Here is a 22561-nt window from a genome sequence, read left to right on the forward strand (position 1 = left end):
TACAGGTGTAACCACTGTCCCATGGTGAGTGCCATTTCCATTCAGCTTTTGGTATTCAATAATGTAAATACACGGGGAAACAAAAATCTAAAAGAATCCCATCTCTTAAATTGAGACAGATAAAAGAGAGAGCAGAATGAGCACAGGCAGAAACTTTAAAACAAACAAATCTGAGATGTAGACATGGAAAGTCAGAGAGAAAGACTGAAGGAAGTTAGTTCATCGGTATCTCTTAAGTTTCTCTGGAGTAAGAATATTGATCGACTGTGGGACTGACGGACAGATCCAGAGCTGATCTCAAGCCCACGTCTTCAGTCCATGGTGGGCTCCTCATCCTGCTGAGACACCGTCCCCAACGCCCCCTCAGGCTCTATTTCTGTAGAGTCACATTATCCCCCTGTTATAAATCATTTGGACACAGCTGGTGAAATGAACATGACTTAGCACTCTGCGCTATTCTCAAGGAATGCCAACAAGTGTCTGAATCAAAGCCAACATCACTTCTTTCCATACCGACACACATAGCTAAGTAATGAGCCACTCGAGAACTCGTTTCACAGGGATTTTACAACAGCCGAGAGCTGTTGTCAGACTGCTGTTCTCTTTTAAAATGCATGTAGAGCAGCGGGGCTCTCCACCAAACCCAGCACTGAGGAAGTAAACAGCCTTCAAATCACAGGATGTTAAACCTCTCCGTGAAAAAAAGTCTACGATCATCTCGCCATAAACTCCTTATCATGTGACTGATATTCCACCCTTGAGCCAGCAATGCTGATGTGAGAAGTGGTTGAAAGCTTTGAAAAAGCTAGGACGACGACTTCACTGTTATTTTATTTTGTCATACTCACACAAATTAAAACACAATGTAGATGAAAAAAGACGCTGCTTTTAGAACAGCACACACACAGAGGAAGGAGCACAGAAGGACCAACGCCTCAGGTCAAGCAGTTTACTTACATCTGACGGATAAAGGACACTCTTTTCAGGACAATAATATGCATGGGGAGGACAGATGTTTCGAAAAGGGAGTCAAGGAAACCATAGTGAAAAGACCATCTCTTAACAGGGGAGGAGGTTTGGGACAACACTTATCCCCTTCTTAAAATGCTTCCCTTCCCAGGAAACTAAACAAACGCTCACATTTGGCCTCATGTGAGAATGCGAACGATGGCCATTCAGACCCTCAGGTGTCTCCAATGACAATAACGACTTTTGTCACAGCAGCCAGGAGCATTAACGAACCAGGCGGTATTGATCATCTTGACAACGACCCTACAAAGGTTAGGATTCCCTGCCAGTCACAGAACTGAAGAAGCCTCCCGGATGAGAGGCACAACGTCTTTGAGTTTCCCCAACCAAGTCCAATTTCCCTTGATTGTAACCTTGGATTAAATATCAATCTTATAAAATCTCCCACATGGGTCTATGCCTCAAAGTTTAGAAACTGTGTGTCAATAAACAACATTTAGATAATGGGATATTAGGATGATGGGACCTTTGAATGAAACCATGACATATAAACTTCAGTGAAGTCATGTTGAACCCACTGAACCCACAGACATCGGACGGAAACCAGTTTGCTGATGAAACTCTTAGTGAAACTCACAGGATATTAAAACTGCATGCAACGCTAAAGCTACATATGAAATTCTTTGATGGATGCATTGGGACTATGAGACTGCAAACTCGCCGCTGGAAACAACACGACTGAAAGTCTTAAAGAACAGATTGGGGCCTGGGAAGCCTTTAAGCCTCTGATATATGAGTTAGAAAAGGTTTTGTTGTGGATAAAGAGATTCAAAGCAGTCCAGAAAAGGTTAAGTGGCCTTTATTCCCTTTTGGCTTTTCATTATAAAAAGTTAAACTGTGCCTGACACATTTTCCTCCAGACTAAAGAAACTCTCCTCAGCAACATTTAGAGTTTGTGGCATGAAAAGCTTCCCACTGAAATAAATAGAACGCTGGCATTTTCCATAATGACACGTAGACCATGAGCCTGCTGAACACGTGAGCAATGAAAGCAGTATAATACTAAAAACTAATTTTCCTGAAACACCATGAACACCATCTGATGCTAAACTAAAACAAAGAGTTGAACACATGTCAGTGCAGTTATTCATGCTGTTGATGTGCCACCAAAACCTTCCAATGAAAATGTGACAAACCAATGAAATGTTCCTGCTTATTGAAGGTATCTGTAAATTCGGTTTTTGCCCCTTTTGACCTCACACATTTTCTTTAAATTGTTTCCCAACACACTATATGTTTAACACGCAATTTGATGTTTTAGGTCATTTTAAAGAAGCTATTGTTTGTTTCCTTTTCTATGATGTACTGATGTGATTGAATTGATTGACTCAATACAACTGAGGCTGTTTGTCTTGGTTATGTTGAACAACGATCTCAGGATCAGGCTGTGAACACTCATCAGTAGACTAACAGAGAGAGAGAGAGAGTGGGTGTGTGTGTCCTTATAAGTGCTTGGTAATCAGGATGGTTTAGATGTTCTAATGATAACACACTGGATACGACTCTGTTATTAATGCGACCAAATGTGGTGATCAAAGTGACACACAGTAACGGCCCGGCTGTGATCAAAGCGTTGGTTCGTAGCCAGCCTGGTCTGTGCTGTGATGCTAACAGCTAGGCGACCCGCCTCAATAGTTTAACTGCTATTTCAGGAGCTGCTGTGTCTCTGATGAGACATTAAAACAGAATCAAAGCCAGAGGGATTTTCACCACTCGTCTCATGGAAACACTGAGAGCGCCACACTGACCTTAAGTTAATGTAGATGACATCAAAACTTCACACAAAAATCTCTTAACCCTCTGTGCTGAACTCAGATTCCTCTAGTCAAGCATGATTAGTGACCTCGGACATCTATTGTTTTGGCTGCGTGTAATGTTGATGTTAAAGATTGTTAACACTGCCTTTGCTCTAGCCAATATGAGCAGCTGTGGTACAACTAGAAAACAAAAAGTCTCTAATATGTAATCAACCTAAAGCTAGATACACATCATGTGACTATTTCAGACCTAACAGTAGAGTGAGTTAAAGAATATTCTTACGTCTTAATTGATGTAACAGGGAAAGGTAAGACAGCTCTAGCTTGGAGTCATTAGCCGACCCCACAAGTGTTCACTGACCTTCCAGCTTTAGTTATTTCTCTCATGTAACTGTCCTTGTTAGGGAGACGACAGTTAGACTGATAAGGTAGAGACAGTCGTTCAGGCGTCAGGCTTGCAGATATCAGTGTTCTCTGGGAATCTGGCAAGGCATTTGACGTGTTCACATGTTGTATTCTGGCACTGTATCTCCTCGGCCGAGCTCAATAAACCACGCTATGATAAGTCTTCATCAGTCTCCGAAACTACTTCACAACTCACAATATATCAGCAACAGAGTGCAGATATCCACCAGGCCTAGTATCACAAAATGGCATTTCAAGAACACGCTAATGTCTTAAGTCATTTCACGTATTATCACAACTCGGATGGATGGGTCAAAAAAACATGATAGACTGCTGTTTGTGTCCTGTGCGAGCGTTGACTTATATAGCTTAACAGCTAGCAACCAGTCAGTCGGATTGAGAGTAAAACGGAGCAGGCAGTTACATAGGATTTTCCAAAAATTCTGAATAACCGCAACCATGAGAGGTCTGTAGAGCATACAGTCATAAATGTGCACAAACAATATTAGGCTTATGTTTCCAGTAGTATGAGGCATTAGCTGCGGGGACACACACACACACACACACACACACACACACACACATAACCACACACACACACACACACACACACACACACACACACACATAACCACACACATAATGACCAGTCTTGGCGTTATATCATAACAGTGTTGGCACCAGATGACCCAGGTTTACTTCAACAGCTCATCAGCTTTCGGCTGAATGCTAATGTCAGCATGTTAACGCACTGAAATTCATAATGTATAACTCCATTGTAGAAGCCAATAAAACCTGCTTGTTCAACAAATACCCACAATTAATTTAGTTTAAAGTAGATTAGGGAGATTGGACTGGGCTGGATAAGATTTAGATTTAATTAGGCTAGAGGATAGACTAAATTTGACTTATTATCGTTATTTTGAACTAGTTTAGGTTAGAGGTAAACTCAGATTAGACGTATTCTACATCACTATTGAGATTAAAATATTACAAGAATTCAGATACAATTAAAATGAACTAGATTAAAATAGGTTATACAGTATTTTTTACAGTAGGCAAAACAGGATTAGAAAAGATTAGACAAAATTAGATTACTTTACAATTTATTAGATTTAATCGTATCAGTGGATTAAAGTACAAGCAGGGTGAGAAAGAGAGCATGCAGGAAAGGTTGAAGTCATATCAACCTTTTGTCACCTAGTAAATGGTTAAATACAATCATTTATTTTTATATAATATGAATGCTATTCAGACCACACAGAGGCTGATTTAGACCTTCGGTATGTTCAGTCGAGTCTTGATAAGGTGCGGTGAGTAAAATGGAAAGTTCACACACACACACACATACAAAACACGGTCATTCCTTCTCCCGACAGAGATGGCACAAAACAATCTCCCCAAGCAACCAGCACTGTGATATGGTTGCTATAGAGCTGCTAAGTACTCTCTTCCTCCCGGACTTGAGTTTACCTGAGTGTTATAATTAGAGGTGTGTGTCTGTTTGTGCAGGAGGTCACAGGGAACAGAGCTGAATGGCAGGGGGAACATGATGTGAACACACACACACACACACACACACAGAAATCCCCAGGATATTTCCCAGAATAGCCCCAGCATGTTTGTTTCTTTCACTCTCTCTCTCGCTCGAAGTATTGAATCCTTTATGAAACCACAAGTGTTATAAATGTATTTATTCTTGTACTTTAAACGACCTAAACGCCTGTTACCTAAATTAACTTCTTACTATTGGGTCTTACAGGAGTGCAACGTTTCGCGTCAAAGTGTGAACAACTTAGTATCACGTGACAGGTTTCTTTGTTTGTGGTTTTGTCTGTAAGCCAGGGTCATTTTGAAAAAAAGTGATGTCACACATTTCCATTCGGCAAGCACACGGGAGAAGCTGTCCTCTCTGCCAGAAAGCCTTAATACTTGGTTAGGGTTAGCTTTTCTCCCAGGAAGCACTGAATGCAGGCTACTGTTAGTTGAGTCATTAGTGGTGTTTCCATCGATGTTTTTTTATGTGCATTTTGAAGTATCACATTAGAAGAGGTTGATGGAAACGCTAAAACGTTTTTACGCTCGCTTGAGTTTGTTTTTGTCTTTTTAGGAAAAGAATTAATGCGCTAAATGGGAGATGGAAACTAGCCTAATTTGCATTTATTTTTTATTTTTTACTGGCATTTCAAAAGTTTGCTTAAAATTCACTTGACAATTGACCCTTCGCTAAGCCACGCCCCGAATACACAGCTGGCCAATCACAGCGCAGTATAGGCCTCGTTCTAACTGAGGTCCGACACTTTCATGGCTGCGCTCCATTGACTCTAATGCAAAAAGAGTCGTTTTCTAGCTTTTTTTTTGACGTATTCTTCCAAGATATGGTCAAAAGCTGTTCCTGGGACACTTGTAATAGTTACAGCAGCTACACAGAGAGGTTGAAAGTAGAAGTAGGATTTATTCTCTTTCCAAAACTTAAACAAATCTAGAAAAATGTCGGCTGTGGGTTGTTCCTAATAAATAATAATAATAATAAAGTTAGTTAGCTAACGCTAGCTAACTTCCTACTGAATGTAACATAATAAAGCCCTGCTGTTCTGCTTTTTTATGATTGTAATAATGTAAAGAGACCAGCTTTACAGGAACAGTGTTGATCCTGTAAAAAATATGATCCTGTAAAGAAATATGTGATATTGTTGTCTTTTGTTTCAGTCGTGGGGAGATGCGGTTGTTCACTTACACTGTGTGATCGGTAGGCTTTAGCTTCTATCTTTCATTATTTTCTCATCCGTTTGGATCAGTTTGACAGCCTGAATACAAACTTCAAATGTATAATGCAACTGCAAAACTGTCTGCTACTTTCTGAGATCACTTTTCCAACAAATTTGACAATATTTCGAGTATTTTGAGTGCAGCAATAGACAGTGGCAGCGGCGACAGTTTGTTGGACTTAGCAACAGCTACTAAGGGGGGCGGGGCTTAGCGAAGGTTCAATTAGATGGAAACATGGCTACTGACTGTTAACTACTGTAGATAAATATATTTTTTTTTTTATTTAAAGAATTTTTTTTCTTCTGAACTTTAACTTGCTTATTTCGTCCTGAATATTCATGTAATTATTAACAGTTAATAACATTTGAAACCAAGTTTTCAGATGTTTTCATTTAGGGATGCACTTGCACCATCTCGCTTGTTTAAACCAGTGCCAGTATGGGTTTAGCTGTGGTTACTAAAAATATAAACTCAAAGCAATTCTTTGTTTAACAAAATAATTCAAACAACAGAATTAAATGAATAACCATAAAGCTTCGAGGTAGTTCGGGCAGAGTGTTAAAGTTTTTCTGTATTGGCTGATCAGCATCAGCAGTATGCGATCGTTGGCTCATTCACAGGTGTGTGACTAGTAGCATCCAATTACAGTATATTCGTGCAGGTGTACAGTGCAGGTGCCAACACAATTTTCTGCTGCAGCTCCTTCCACCACCCCAACCTCCTCCTGTGTGGTTTATTATCCAGATCTTCTGATGTATCTAAGATTTAATGTGCACACGTGTTTATTAGGGAGGATCAGCCCTCTCAGCAGAGTCATCAGAACTGCTCAGGCTCTTTCAGAGCGTTTTACTGCCAAATCTAATATGGTCCTTTGCTATAAACGGTCCCTGATGCGAGTGTCCCTGAGTGTCTTTTTGAAATTCATAAATAGATAATTAGCATTCAGTCCAAACTTTTACTTTAGTTTTTGATACTTGACACTAATTTACTACCCAACCTTTTTTATTTAACTGCATATTGCCCTAAAACATTAATAATCAGTACTTTGTTATATGACCCTGTTACACACTCTTGGAAACTAAATTTGGCGTATTAAGGGTTTGAATCTTTGTGTCGCCATACTGTACCAACAGTCTGTCAGGTCGATGTCAGTGTAGACGTGTGTGTGTGTGTGTGTGTGTGTGTGTGTGTGTGTGATGTAGGTGTTTAAGTGCCGGGCTGAGGGGCCCCCTTTAGTGAGAGTGGGGGGTCTGAAGTGGCGTCCCTCCATTAACACAGACAGAGGTGTGTGTGAGAGATAACTGGCGGCTCTCACACTCAGACACCTCACACACACACACACACACACACACACACTATACACTACACTCAGCCTTGTGTCTGCTTTTTCCAAACCTCTCACGCACTCTTTTTACATCGTCAAGCCCCTTAAACACACAAACACACACACTCAGTCAACCCATCATACACACTTCACATCCACTCACCCCCACTCACATGCCACCATGTTGATTCACTTGCCACGAGATGGGTGGATAGAAGTGGACGAATGACACACACACACACACACACACACATCTAATTCTGTGTGTGTGTGTGTGTGTGTGTGTGTGCGGTGGCCTTGCCCAGGGTTGGTGTCAGTCTAACTGGCATCAAGATGACTGGCTTTACATGGAGACTAGTTAGTCATGTTCCCTGTGTGTGTGTGTGTGTGTGATGACTTCATCCCCGGTGTTATCAGTGTAACTCTCCACACCATAGTGTTGTGTTTAATGTTTTCCTACACTTACATCTCAATTTAAACTGTGATGTTTGTAAAATCAGCTGCTCAGATTTGTGTCAGCTGCAGGTTACTGTAATATTTTCATCATCGGCCTTTTCAGCATCGATTGTTGTTACTGTAATGTTTGTATGAGCAGCTCCATTTCGTTTTGTTCTCAGATTCACATAACTGTACCGTAAAGCTTAAATCAGCTTCCGGATACAGTTTTAAAGCATGTTAACACTGATTGCTGGTACCATAGTGTTCAGAGTGTTCAGTGTTTTTGAGATCACATTCCCCTCAAATTTTTCTTTTGAATTGCATTAATAACTGATGTCATGCATTTTCTGTTGGTGAGCAGAAACTTGTTGATACTCTACTGCAGGTATCTATATAACTGCACAACCTTTTGTCATTGGTTGATGGTTCTGTAATATTTAATTTGCTGTTTGAAATATTTTGTATCTAAAATTGTTTGTTGTTGTTACTGTAATGCTTGGATCAGCAGTTTGTACTCAAGTTGGTTTTTTTTGTCTGGTTTGTTACTGTAATGTGTGGATGAGCAGTGCAGTGATTTGGAACGTTTTATTGCATTTAAATTGATTGTTGTTACTGTAATGTTTGTGTAAGCAGTTACTCAGCTTTTATATTTTAAATTATTGATTGTTTATTGCTGTATGGCTGTGCTTTTACCAGAGTAGTTACTGCGTATGACCAGCTAAAGTATGGTAATGCTACCTAGCATGTTGCCATCACATTTGCATCACCTACTGTGTAATGTTGCAGCTTGACAATGATTGCTTTTGCAATGACACAAGTAAGGAACATATTTTTTCACTGATTCATTATGCAAGTTCAAGTTAGTTGGAGTTTTAAATGGTTTGACGTTGACTGTTCCAGTTGAATGCCTCACAAGTTAACTTCTGAGCTTTGTGATAGCAGATTCATAGTCATTGCTGCTTTTACACAAAAGCTAATAAGGCTTTTGCTTTTGGCTAACAGATAAGATGGCACTTCTGAAGTATGTGTTTCTGCCAAAGCTGCTCTTTACACAAAGTAAAATTAACATGGAGCATTTGTAAAAAGTAGAAAATATATAAAAGGGAGATTCTAAGCACATATGACAATGTAATGCATTAATGCAAGTGCAGGATGTTGGTTGCAACATGCATAATTAAAGTAATAACAACAAGCAGTGGGAATAAATTGTTTTTTATTTATGAAAATAATTGTAAAATTAGCTGCTTTTACCACAGTGCTCGGTAAAAGCTTTTTGAAAGTGGGCTGGCATCTGTTGCAGACATTGTAAATGCATTTTCTAACTGAAAAACTACCTCAGCCACTCTCTGGTAATTATGTTTTCAGTGCAATAAGATGACCGTAAGTCTGTAAATATTTATTACCATGGTCTAGTGTTTGTTTTACGAAACCAAAATTAAGAGTTAATTTGTTAAAGAATAATACATCAAATGTTAATACCTTATGTATTTGCTCGTTATTTACTTATTTTACCATAACCTTTAACTGCAGCTTTTTACTTCATTGCAGTAACTTTTATGTACAACTTAATACAATCAATATATAATTATAACAATCACTATTATGATTGATAACGTACAAGTGCATAATATTTGCCAGTATCAACTGTTCCCATACTATACCCAACCCAGGATTATTATGAAGTATTTAATATAGTAGTATATATAGTATTTATATTGAAGTTAAGTATGAATGTAACTGATTTTCCCCTCAGATGTTTTCCCTTCACACAGCTGCATTATGTAAACCTTATATAACTGGATAGTTTATTTCCACGTGTACTTAATGAATTGCCATTACCAGCTCCCATCGAATGCTGTGTAGTAAGGTGATAATGAATACAGGTTGGCTGGTGATGAGTCAGTGTGAGCCGCTGCTTAAAAGCATCCCAGCTGTTGCGACGGTCCCGGCGGGGGTGGTGCCAGCCTGGACGGGTGAGCGCAGTGGGCTTGAGACTGCAGGGTTGTCGGTTTGAATCCCCAGGTAGCGTCTGCACAGCGGCAACCTTTTCTGTGACTCAGTATGAAACTCCTGTGTGACTCAGAGCTTTGTTCAACCAGAGGTTTGTTCATGCTGTGGTGTTTGTGATTCTGTTAATGTCATCCTCCACTGCACACAACTCCTCCACTCACTCTAAGGCTATAGTTTTATAATCTTTAACTCATAACAAAACTACACTTCTTACACTTTTACAGTTCTTTGGTAGCAGCTATTATGGGACAGTTAACATTCTTTACTTTTTTTTTACTGCAAACAGCGCTACAGATGTTGTACATTGAGTGCGAGTTGAAAATGTTTCCAACTCGAGGGAATAATTTGTACTTATCCTGAGTCTTTATGAATCAACTTTGCAAACATATTCAGAGAGGAGAAGCAAATAACAGAAAGAACTATTGATGTTCTGATCGAGTATCTGCCAATACAGAGTCTGACTTTTATTTACCTAAATGTTGGTTAAATATGGATCTGATACACTCAAACAACTGTTGCCTTCAGTCAAGTCAAGTAATTTTTTGTTTTAACGCCCAATATCACAAATTTACAATCTCTACAGTATACAACACCCTCTATCTTTAGACTTCCCCCTTCGATATCCCCCAAAACTTTATGATACGATCAGAAGGGAAGACTTTAACTCTGTTGGAGTTTTTGGGACTACAGAAACCTTCTGTCCACCTGAAGTTGTGCAGTGGTGTTACAGAGTGGTACTTCTTTTACCTCATAAACAATCTTTGGCAGAGGTACAGACAGGCTTGCAGAGAGCAAGCCATCACGTTACTCTTGGAATTAACATTAATTAGTGACAGCTGATATGACCCACCGCCAGCGATGTTTGTCATTTTGACTGGTGAAAGCGACAGTGAGCGCCGGCTAAAAATAAGAAGCCACCAGCTTAATGTTTTGAACGCTGCTCTTTGCCAATAAGAGAGAGAGAGAAAAACAGATTTGTTAACATCGGAGTTCAGCGAATCTGTGGATTTTGCCATTCACACACTAATTTTCACTAATATGGAATGAAATGCTCGCAGTCAGAATCCGGAAAGCAGTGCTGAGGAAAACTTTGGATTTTGATCGGATTTTAATTTAGCCAATACTTATCCCTTTTGAATGACATGTGGGTGCCATCACAGTTGGCTGGCTGCAATCGCCGCTAGCTGTCTGGTAGCTCCACGCGTGCTCCTCCACCTCTTTGCCTATTTATGGATTTGCCAGAAGTTGGGCAGAGTTGGGCCGCCACACTGAGCTTCACAATTGCTCTTCAGAAACCTATGGGTGAAGTCACGGACACTAGGTCCATGATTTATATGGTCTATGATTCAGTCCCAGGTCACATTGCCACAAATCAGATATAAGAATTAGGACCACATACTGAATGGCATTGGCCCAAAACTGAATTCTAAGTTGTCAGAATCTGTGTATGATGTTCTGAGTTTACATGTGCATCTCAAAAGATTTGAATATCATGATAAAAAGTTAATTTCCTTCTGTAATTTAATTCAAGAAGTGAAACTTTCCTATATTCTAGATTCATTATACACTAGGTGAAATATTTGAAGCCCTTTTTTGTTTGAAACTTCATGATTGGAGCTCACAGCTCACGGAAATCAAAACTTATTTATCTCAAAATGTAATTAAATTTTAGAATAAAGAATTATAAAACAGCAATGTCAACCAAAGCAGAGCTCTAATTAACTCAACTGCAAAGCATTCCCGAGCCTTTAATCTCTCAGTCTGGTTCTGGTGCTTAAAATGAACTACTCCGTAGATATTCAAATTTTTGGAAAAGCACCTGTAGAATAAGGTGAAAGGAATATTTTCAGGTAGCGTCAGATCCTTTGACCTCCTGTTGCTCTTATCTTCTAATAATGTTAGATGAAGCTGGTTCCAGTCTGTCTGTCAGTGTAAGCTGCTGTGGGCAGAAGCAGCAGCTCATCATCTCAGCTGTAAACTGTAGCAGCCCTCCCTCCACTGACCAGCGTGCCACCGATGGGACTGCTGTGTTATCAGCGGATCAGATGTGACTGCGCGGGCGGCGATGAATGTGATAGGATATGAATGTGGAATATCAATTATGATGAATGCCGTCCCCGTGTTATCTGTTCCGTCTCCGCGGTGACACGTGTGGGCGGGTCCCGGTCGCACGGCGATAACAAGCCTTCAGTCATAAACACTGATGAGGAAACAGAGCTGTTGTTTGTTTCAGGAATAGATGGATGGATGGATGGATGGATGGAAAAACAGATGGATAGACAGATAGATGCAGTTTTGAAATTTATGATTGAAATGTCTCAGCTTTCAAAATGTTCCTACACCCACTTTCTGTACAAACATGTGGTGTTAGATTTTTCAAATCACAGATTTAAGAGAAACAGTAGGTCTGTTTATAGTTATATAACCACCCACCTCCTGGTTACTGGCTGGTTGGCATCTTCCAAATCCTTAAAACCATATTCTCAAAATTCACTGGCCTTCAGTTCTAAAAGTTTTATTGAAGACACAATAAAAATATTGACAGCTTGTCAAACGGTTCACAGCACATACTGATAGATAGTCACTCAAGGCCTGGTGTATGTGTGTGTGTGTTTGTGCTGCAGAAAGTGCCCGGATGGGTTTGACTGTCTGAAGACGGGAAGGAACCCCAACTACGGCTACACCAGCTTCGACACCTTTGGGTGGGCTTTTCTGTCCTTGTTTCGCCTGATGACACAAGATTACTGGGAAAATCTCTACCACCAGGTAACGTTGGTTTGGTTTCATAAAACAAAGGTTTGGCAGCCAAAAGACAGTCTCCTAAATGTCAACACCAAGAGATAGGTTATCGTGCTTTCCATGATTATGGTAAATAAACAGAAAACAGCTACTTAAATTGCCATTTACAGAAGCTGATCTCATTACAAATGTTGGAGATTTCGGTTGTAACACATGCTCTTCATCAAATGTTTATGTGCAAATTTAGTACTTCAATAGTTTCTCAATAATATTGGCTTAAAACCAGCTCATCACAGGGTCCACTTTGTACCTGTTCTGGATCTTTGAAATCTACAATTCCATGACAGCTGGGTAATCTTCATCCGCTAATGAAGATCATGTGATACAATCAAAACAGCTATTAAATGGATTTGGTAGTGCGATTGTTTTCTCAACTGCTGTTTCCAATTTTGACATCTCAACATTAAAGTAGGTTAATTGATAGATAATGTTGTAAGTAACTCTTTACACAAAAGAAAATTGTTCTTTTTCTTGATTGTTTTTTTTTATGATGATAATTACTGCAAATCTAACTATGAATTCAAACCGTGGGCCAAAAAAAGTCCACAGAACACTTGCCGCTGTACCCAAAGCTTATTGCTCTTGGTAGCTGGATAGAAAGAAGACATTGTTTAGACTTTTCAATAAGTAAATCAAACTGAAACAGTAAAAGTAAAGGGGATGGGTTTGACAAGTGAGGGAACATGACCCTTTTCCCCCCCATGGAAATCTCACCCTTGCATTTATGTGTCTATAAGGACATAATGACCATGTTGAATTATTGGTGTGTTGTGTGCTTGTAGACGCTGCGTTCGGCAGGTAAGACCTACATGGTGTTTTTCGTGGTGGTGATCTTCCTGGGCTCCTTCTACCTGGTCAACCTCATCCTGGCCGTGGTCGCGATGGCGTACGAGGAGCAGAACCAGGCGACCATCGCTGAGGCCTGCCAGAAAGAGCGAGAGTTTCAGGTGGCCATGGAGATGCTCAAGAAGGAGCAACAGGTAAAGTCACGGAACTAACTTGAGCTCCCTACCCTGCTTCTCACCTGGATTTAATGATGGTCTTAACGTCTTACAGCAGGGTATAACTATAATTTGTTGGGTTTAATATACAGCTTTTGTTTAATTATCATAGGATTACTATGGCTTTAAAGTAGATAGTGTTTTTAACTTTTAGCCCTCATGCCATCCACCAGCCAACTCCACTCGATATTGAAGGTTTTTAAACATCATTGTAGTATGTGGGAACTGTTGCATAAACATGAAATAAGTTGGGATAAAATCTTACATAAAATATATAAAATCTTATTATTACATTGCTTCACTTCATCCATACCATCTGCCATGTTACAGTGTAAAAAAAAAAAAGCAGCAAAAGAAAAATGAAAAGGGACTTTTAAGAAACCATGAAGGCCGCTCATCAGGGTTCAAGCAATCTAAAAAAACAGTATTCACCTACCTTCTGTCTTACCTTCTGTTGTTCCTCATTCTTATTTATCAATGAATATGTATTAATAGATAAATATTTATCAATCTTATCAGTTGTAAATCTGTTAATTACTTTTCCCTTTTACTTATTCACTCCATTTTGTTTACATATTTAAAGACTTTGTTGTGTTTTTATCTGAATACCTTTAAAGATACACACACACTTTATCTTTTCCACAAGGTTGCCGCCCAGAAAGTTCTTGACTCGGACTCGATGATGTCACCAGAATTATCCCCGTTTGGTCTGCCGTTGGACAGCATGGAGGAGCGGAGGCGGAGTCAAGCACTGATGGGAGTGGTCGATGTGGAGGCGAATTTATCAGAGGAAAAGCTGCTGCAGGTGGAAATACCGGACGTGGGGAGGGTAAGTGAAGAAGAATCTTGATTTGTGTCCTTTTGTTTTGGGAAAGTAACATTTCCCAAGACAAAACACGACTGTCTACGTTCTCTTCCAGCCCCTGCACCCCCTCCTTGCTCGCTCCTTCTCCACGAGGACTCGGCGAAGCAGTCAGGTCTCCTCCATCTTTAACTTCCGTCTGAAGAGTCGAGGGTCGGAGGGTGAGATGGCTGACGACGAGTACAGCGTCCCAGGTGATGTGGTGGAAGGCGTCGGGGGTCGGACCTACAGTGGTGGGACCTTCAGTGGCATCCTGCCCCATCCTTGGCCCAAACGACGACCAAGCACCTACAGCACTGCCAGCAGGAACTCCCAGGTGATTAAACTGGGATTAGACTTTGTTAAATAAGATGTGATGCAAAAAGATGAGATACTTTGAGAAGAAATTAAACACAATTTTAGTCTCTTTTATTAGATAAATCAGAGGTAATGATATTTTATGAGATGAAATGTGTATAATACTTTATCTAAATCAAAATGGAAATAGTGAATGAATTTAATGCGACTTTAATTGGACTGTTACCTGAGATGAGATACAAATAAATAGTACGGGATTACACTTTTGTTAGGTGTGATCATACAAATGAGAATGATGTTACATTTTGTTAAAGAAAATGGTATTTTTTTGAAAAGAAATAAGATAATATCAAATTATATTAGATAAAATGACATTGCATTAAACTCTGGATGAGATTAGATGAGATGGCATGAGATTATATAACATGGCTTGAATTAGACTTTGTTTAATATGAGATCAGACTAGATTGTTTAGGTAATATCAGTTTAGGTGAAATAAAATGTAACTAGTTTAGATTAGATCAGATAAAATGGCACAAAATTTAAATTATGCTGACGCTAAACAAGTTGAGGATGAAAGCACATGAATACTATGAATACTAAACATTTTTAAATTAGATAAATTGAGATGTGGTAAAGTGAGATGAGACTAGACTTTGTTAAACACTGCAGTCACACAACAAGCCATACAATAGTTTTAAACTTTCTTAAATGAGATGAGATAGTGTTTAGATGAGAAGAGACAAAGTGGCATGAGATTAGTCTTTGTCAAATGAGATTAGTTGAGCATGAGATCCGATAAAATTAGATCAGAATTTTAGACTTTGTTGGATGAGATTAAAAAATATGAAATACTGTAGGTTGTACGGTTAAATGAGAAAGACATTAGATTACATACTGATTGTTTTAGTTGTTTTCGTTTTTTTATTAATTAATAAAAGCATGTTTATGTCTATTAATATACACACACGCACACACACACAAACGTGTACGGTTTTATCTATTTATTTTATTTGAATTTTTAATATATTATTACAATAACACACACACATGTTACTGTTTCATTTATTTACTTTTATTTTTAATATTTATATTTTTACAGAATTTTTATATTATGTCTATTTTTTATTATTATTATTATTTTATTTTTTATTAACACACAAACCAAACTTTTACTGTTTTATTTACTTATTTAATAAAATGTATGAAATTAATTGTTCTTATGTAATTTATATGTAGCTTTGGCAATATTGTTGTTATACATTAATGCCAATAAAGCTGATTTGAATTGAATTGATTAGACTTTGGTAGATGAGACTATTGTGATTCTATCTTCTGGGATTGTGATAAAGATTCAAAGAAATGCATTGAAATCAAATCAGATTAAATCACATAAAATAAAATAATATAGAATTAAAGATGAGAATGATGGGACATTAGATATATTGACACAAGATTAGACTTTGTCTCAGATGTTATATTAGAAAATGAGTTTAACATGGAATGAAATCAGATTTTTCTCAAATGAAATTAACTAGTTTAGATTAGATGCGGCTAAATGGCATGAGATTAAAATTTGTTAGATGAGATGAGATTTGTGGATGAGATAAAATCAAACAAAATCCTTTTTTTGATTGAAGGAGAATGATTTGAGACCAAACTTTGTTAGATGAGATTAATCAACACGGCGGGGATTTAGATGATTTTCGATGGGATTAGGTGAAATGAGATTAAATGGCATGAGATTATCTGAAAAGAGATGAGCTGGATGATTTGATAAAATGGAATAACTACATGTTGTCAAAAGAGATGAGATCAGATAACACGGCATGGTTAAAAAATTTAAATAAACGACCCTGCGCGGACAAGCAGCTATAAAAAAGGATGGAAGGAGATGGGCATAGTTGAAACGAGATAAAAGGGCATAAATTAGACCAGATTAGATTAGATTCAGTCAGGTTGGATACTGTTTTATAGAAGGGAACGACATTAGACATTTTGAGATGTAATGAGGTGAGAGGAATAATATAGTGTTAAGATGCAGCCAAACAACCAAAACATATTAAATATAACTAAATATATGAATTAAGAAAATTAAAAATGCTAAATTGCTGTGGTGTTCATAAAAGGTCTCCATACACATTTTTATTTAATCTGTGTGTGTGTGTGTGTGTGTTTCAAGGTATTTTATCCAACTCTAAATGTCAACGGGAAGCTGTTTGTTGCCATGGACCAGAACGGGGTTTCCCCACCACCGCTGCAGGGGCAGCTGCCTGCCTGCACCATGGAGAAGGTCAAGGAGGAGAGTGTGAGTACCGTGTCCTGGGTGGGTGTGTGTCTGTCTGTCGCAGTGGAAACAATGGTGGAGCCTGCAGCCATCCAACACTCAGACATGTGAATTATGAATCAGCACTTTGCATAACTCCACTCTGATATCATGGGCTAAAGACACACACACAAACACACACTCTCATGTACCATATCGGATAACAAAGCTGTGGTATTCCCCCCATCTGTACACGCACACACACACGCAAGCACACATAGTGTCACTGCTATGGCATCAGAAGCTAAAGCCAGACATACCAGCACAGCCACGGTACTGAGGTGTCCTTCCTTTATGCACATACTCAAACACAACACACACACACACACAAGGCTAGGAAACAACCAATACTGCTGCTGGTGTCAGATGTTTTACAAAAAGCTACACACATCTTGACATTTTATTTCACAAATTCACTAAATTTCCATATCCACCATCGCTGATATATTTTCAATTTCAGTAGCTGCAGGTTCTTCAAAGTCAGCTGATCCATTTAATAACTAGTTTTCATGGATTCATTTATATTTAAAACATAGAGTTAAGATTTGTTTGATCTGTCACAGGTTGGATAAGTGATGTTCTGAAAACTTGAAGTTTCTGTTAATTACTTGTGTCAGAATCTTCAAATTTGTGTAAAGGGTCTGGGTGGAGCTGAGGTTGGACGTAAGTGACAAGCACCATGGCTGAGTTTGATACGCTGAGAGCCCTGTCAATCAAGGCAAACATGCCCCTAAACATAACCATAGAGGGGCTTTTAAAGAAATAAAATATTAAAACAGTGAGGGAAAGAGAAAAATAAAGTACAATAAGTTACAGTAGAACACAAGATTAAAGGAGGTAAATGAGGATATTAGGATACAATAAAACACGTGTAACAGGAACTACAGAAGACGTGAGGACGAGTTTGTTGCTGAACCAACCAGGACTTGATGGTTCTCCTAAAGGTAGTAAAGTTCGCAGCAGTTTTCAAGTGTTTAGGTAGCAAGTTGCAAGACTTTGCTCCGTTCACAGAAAAGGCAGTCTGAGCAAAATAAGCTTTGTAAAATAAAACTTTACATTTGACACTTGAAGCTGCTTTAGTGGATCTGGGGCTGCTCTGTAGTCTTTTGATGTATTTACAGAAAGGCTGAGGAGCATTTAAACATGTAGTTAGTGTAGGGGTACTCTGTCTGGTCACATATGGCGTCAATAAACATTACATTTGTTTTCCCTTTTTCTAAAATGCCCAGTTTTTACTCCATATTCCCCATAGTCTTATTTTCTTCTATTGTACCTACATTTAAGAGGCAGGAGGAACCGGTAACTATTTTCTTCGTTCAAGGTAATTACACAAAATTGTATGGCAGTTATAAAAGTCACCACCAAATACTCACAATAAATCAAATCCAGTTACATCAACAGCTTCATCCAGTGAGTCAGAACGCCCTATTGATCAGCCACAAGAACACATACAATCATTAGCCATATCAATATCAGCATCAACAGATCAATCTGACAGTATTTGCACTTTACAGCTTGAAATCTGCATCACACTGAGGTTCAGCGCAGCAAAACACATAAACACGCATTTTACCAATACCAGGCTAAAGGTAGATGTTGCTAATGGACACTTTTGCTGAAAAAAACCCCTCCACTTAGACTCTCACTCACACTGTACATATTTTATATTTTTTCAGTATTTTGCACCGAGGCTGTTAGCATCCAGTAAATCATCTGTGTGCCGGGAAACGCACGCATACACACATCTTGCATTATGTCCTTTTAGAAACAAGCAGCAGAGATGCTAATCGGATCACACTCACACCGCATGTCTCAAACACAGCAACAGAGAGAAAACCTGTGTTTGTGTGTGTTCTACATTTCCTCTTAGGGGTTTATGGTTTCTCACAGTGAAACACTCTCAAACAGCAACATTCTTCTTGGTAGCTTCTAGGGCCTGATATTCTCCAAAAGTGGTTCTGCTAATCCTACATTAGGTTTCATCTCGGACAATCCATTCATGAAGATTCAGCTGGTCGCTGAATGTCATGTTTCTACTCTCTATGGAATTATTTTTGCAAGCACAAAAGTTATATTTTGTAGAGAAATTACTATTAAGCAGTGATTTAATTTGAGCAAACACACCTGTACTCTCCACTCTTTAAATGCATTTGCATATCTGCTATTATGGACAACAATTATCTTTCTCGTTCAATTTTACACCTTTGCCCTCTCTCAAATCCCCTGCTCTGTGCGCTTTCATGTTTGCCTGTGAACTGCATCAGCCTGGCGGCAGTGGCTCAGGTAGATCCTCAGCTCCTCACGTCGCAATGCATGATAAAGTGTCCTTACGCTGACATTGCTCCCGATGGTTCGCCATGGGGAGCAATGTACCTCGCTGCCATCAGTCTGTGGGTGAATGGGCAAATTAGCTGCAAAAACCTAAAGCCCATAAAAGCGCTAAATGTAGCCATAAAGCCATTTAAACCTGACAGAGCGTCACAAGTGGCCACAGTTTTAGCCACTTGGATAACTGCAGTATGTAACTAATTGGCTGTATTGCCCCCAGTCAGATCACTAGATGATTATTATTGATCAAGAAAGCATAGGGAGAATGGCCATTGATTCATAAAGTCACATCGAGTCAAATTCATAAAGCTGAAGTCTAAAGATGAACACAAAATGGGTTTAGACACATTTTCTATTTCTATTATTGAGCTGAATTACGTTGTATCGTTTTGATTATTCCTTTTTATTAAAGCACTGATCATTCATGGAACTCTACTAGATATTTATCTATATCTATATACATATATATATATACCACCACCTTTATTTAATCAGCTAATCACATTGAGATCAAGAGAGACCTGAGTACAGCAGATAAGAAAACAAACAGCCACAGATAACAGAAGAACATATAGAATCAGAGACATCAATCATTAAGTAGATCTGAAGATGCAAGTTCATATTATATTATTTGGTCTTAGGGAGATGGTCGTGGAGAGAGTTGTCAGTACAGTGTCACTTGCAGCTTTCAGACACCTAGTCCTGGCAGTTTTCTTATATCTTATAAAAGAATCTTATAAAACATGTCACTGAAAGCCAGACAGCTCCATGCCATAAGGGATTACATTTATTTTAATACTTGTTTACAGTTGTCTTCAGACGGTAGGTTAGAGTATCATGAGGACAAACACAGCAGAAGCTCCATGCCTGGAGGTGTTCATCACCTCCACCTGCTGACAACCTGCCCCGATACCTACACTGTTATATAAGCAGAAGATGAAGAAGAAGACGAAGATAAATAGAAGAAAAAGTAGACAAATAGTAGATGAAGAAGAATAAGTAGAATAGGTAGTTAAATAAAAGACGAAGAAAAATGAAAACTGAATGTTAGAACTAATTATTAAGTTTTGGCCCTCAAGATCCATATTTTTATAATATATATATATTATAAATTTTGACATGAGAAGTAGTTTCCTGTCCCATTTGTACTAAAACCTCAAACAGTTGTCAGGGTTCAGATTTGTAGAACTTAATTGGAGATCGGCAAATTTGAGTCAAGAACATTTTCGGTTTTGGAGAAATTGTGGATCATTTCAGCAGCTATGGTGCAGTATTTTAATCCTCTTTGTTTTGATGAAGTATTATTAGTATTTGATCTGATCTGTCCTCTGATTCTGGCTGGCTGTCAAACATGTGAAGGTCATGGGTTTTCAGTGTTTCTTTGCTGAGGATCTTTGATTTTGTTAACTGAACTTAAATGATTTCTTCACTCTCAATGGCCTCCAGAGCAACTGTGCTAATACATATAGAACTTGCATATAAAATATTAACTTGTTACGTTGCTATATTAAAGCAGTATTTAACAAAATAAAAAATAAAGCAGTCTCTACATGACTTTTTAACTAGTAGCATATTCATAACAGCAGCAAGAAGTATATTTTTGTACAAAACACAACATCACCAGTTGAAATAAAGAAATAAAGTCTCTCCAGACTTTTGAACTCCTGTTTTTTCAGCACATGCATTTATGAGAGCAGTGTTCAGTGTTTATACAAAACTGGCAGCTTCCCGGTTAGTCGTTTCTTCCTTCACGTTTCACACAGCTTCAGTAAATAAGATGCAGAAAAGTTCGGACAACAATGCCTGAACCACGACTTTGAACCAGGAGAGGGGTGTAAAAAAAAAAAAAAAAGTCAACATTAAATATTTTTAAGTTAGGCAAGTTATTAAGTTAGGCAAGTTACGTAAATTGACGAAAGTGATTGTCAACTTACGTTAACTTACGTGTTAACTGACGTACGTACTTATTTTAACCAAAACCATGATCTTTTCCTAACCTTAACCAAGTACGTTTAGTGCCTAAACCTAACCAAATTGCAACATTTCACAACTTTAATAAACATTGCATATTTATTGTTGCTAACTTTACCGGACATTGCATGTTTGTTGTTGCTAAGTGTTGCTAACTTGACCACGGAGCCCTAAACGTCTAAAAATGGCGCGAAAGGGGTAGCCAGAGCGTTAAAAGGTGACGCCAAAGGGCCTTGACCAGGCGTCAATATGTGACGAGTCGGGAGTGAGAATGTGTTGATCCTACAGTAGTATCCAGTAGTAAAGGCAGACTTAGAGCAGCCTAATCAAGCTAACGTTAGCACGGCCCGTAGCAGTGAAGATCCTGTGATATCCCCACAGATAAGTAAATGAAAACTCCTGCTTAGTTTGAAGTTAAAGTTTTCTTCATAATAAATCTGCGGGTGTTGTGTGGGAGTTCAGAGCAGCTCTGAGTTCAGGTTATAGCTTCATGTTTTAACGTGAAGTATTTCTGCTTCCTCGTGTCCATGAAGAACATGCACCTGTCGTCCTGCTGCTCAGACTGATGCAGAGACGAGAGTGGGAGGAGGAAGAGGAGGGAGGGATGGAGCGCGCGCTTAGTTACCATGGAAACCCACAGCCGCTAACAGAAGCTAAATTAGTGCACGGCTGGCTGCTGTTATGTGTTTCCCCGGAGCTTCCCTGCCTGGCACACAGACAGGATGTAGGCGTTGTCGTGGGCGGCGACCTTCAGGCACATGCGTCACGTCTCATTGGAAGAGCATTTACCAGGAAGTGTTATGTAATCACACCTGAGCAAATTAGGTTCATCCAGGTTCATCTCTGTGAGGGCTGAGAGGTCCTAAACTCCCCTGAGACACTGCTGGGTTCATCTTCATACGGTACATTTATGCTGAGCCAAACCGACAGGACTTTATTCAAAGTGTAGTCAAGATGCAGAGGGTTTCAAACAATGGCCAAATATTTTGGATAAATGTAAATCTCGAATATTCCCACTTAAGGGAACACTGTAGCCACGCAAAACTATGCATTTTGTTGAGTTTTATGAGTGTGGTGATGATTTAATGAGTAGCATTGATGAAAGGACCTGTTTGCTTTTTTGGAGCTTTCGTTCACATCACACACACATCTTCATCAGCATCTGCGTATGGAAGCATAGAGGGGACTAAATTAAAAATATCATGCAAACTTGAAAATGAAAATGTAATCCCACAATAACATTAT

The 22561-nt window shown here is 38.9% G+C and overlaps 1 protein-coding gene across 1 annotated transcript in view; it reads left to right on the forward strand.

Moving 5' to 3' along the window:
- LOC123967520 (sodium channel protein type 4 subunit alpha-like) overlaps positions 1-22561 on the forward strand; it is a 185517-nt gene that overhangs the window by 67580 nt on the left and 95376 nt on the right. The window contains exons 10-14 of the mRNA XM_046043645.1: positions 12357-12498; positions 13314-13511; positions 14179-14361; positions 14453-14710; positions 16874-16999. Coding sequence (XP_045899601.1) covers positions 12357-12498; positions 13314-13511; positions 14179-14361; positions 14453-14710; positions 16874-16999 — 907 coding nt within the window. The remainder of the gene's footprint in view (positions 1-12356; positions 12499-13313; positions 13512-14178; positions 14362-14452; positions 14711-16873; positions 17000-22561) is intronic.

Source organism: Micropterus dolomieu, linkage group LG01, assembly GCF_021292245.1.
Source record: "Micropterus dolomieu isolate WLL.071019.BEF.003 ecotype Adirondacks linkage group LG01, ASM2129224v1, whole genome shotgun sequence".
Taxonomy (NCBI): domain Eukaryota; kingdom Metazoa; phylum Chordata; class Actinopteri; order Centrarchiformes; family Centrarchidae; genus Micropterus; species Micropterus dolomieu.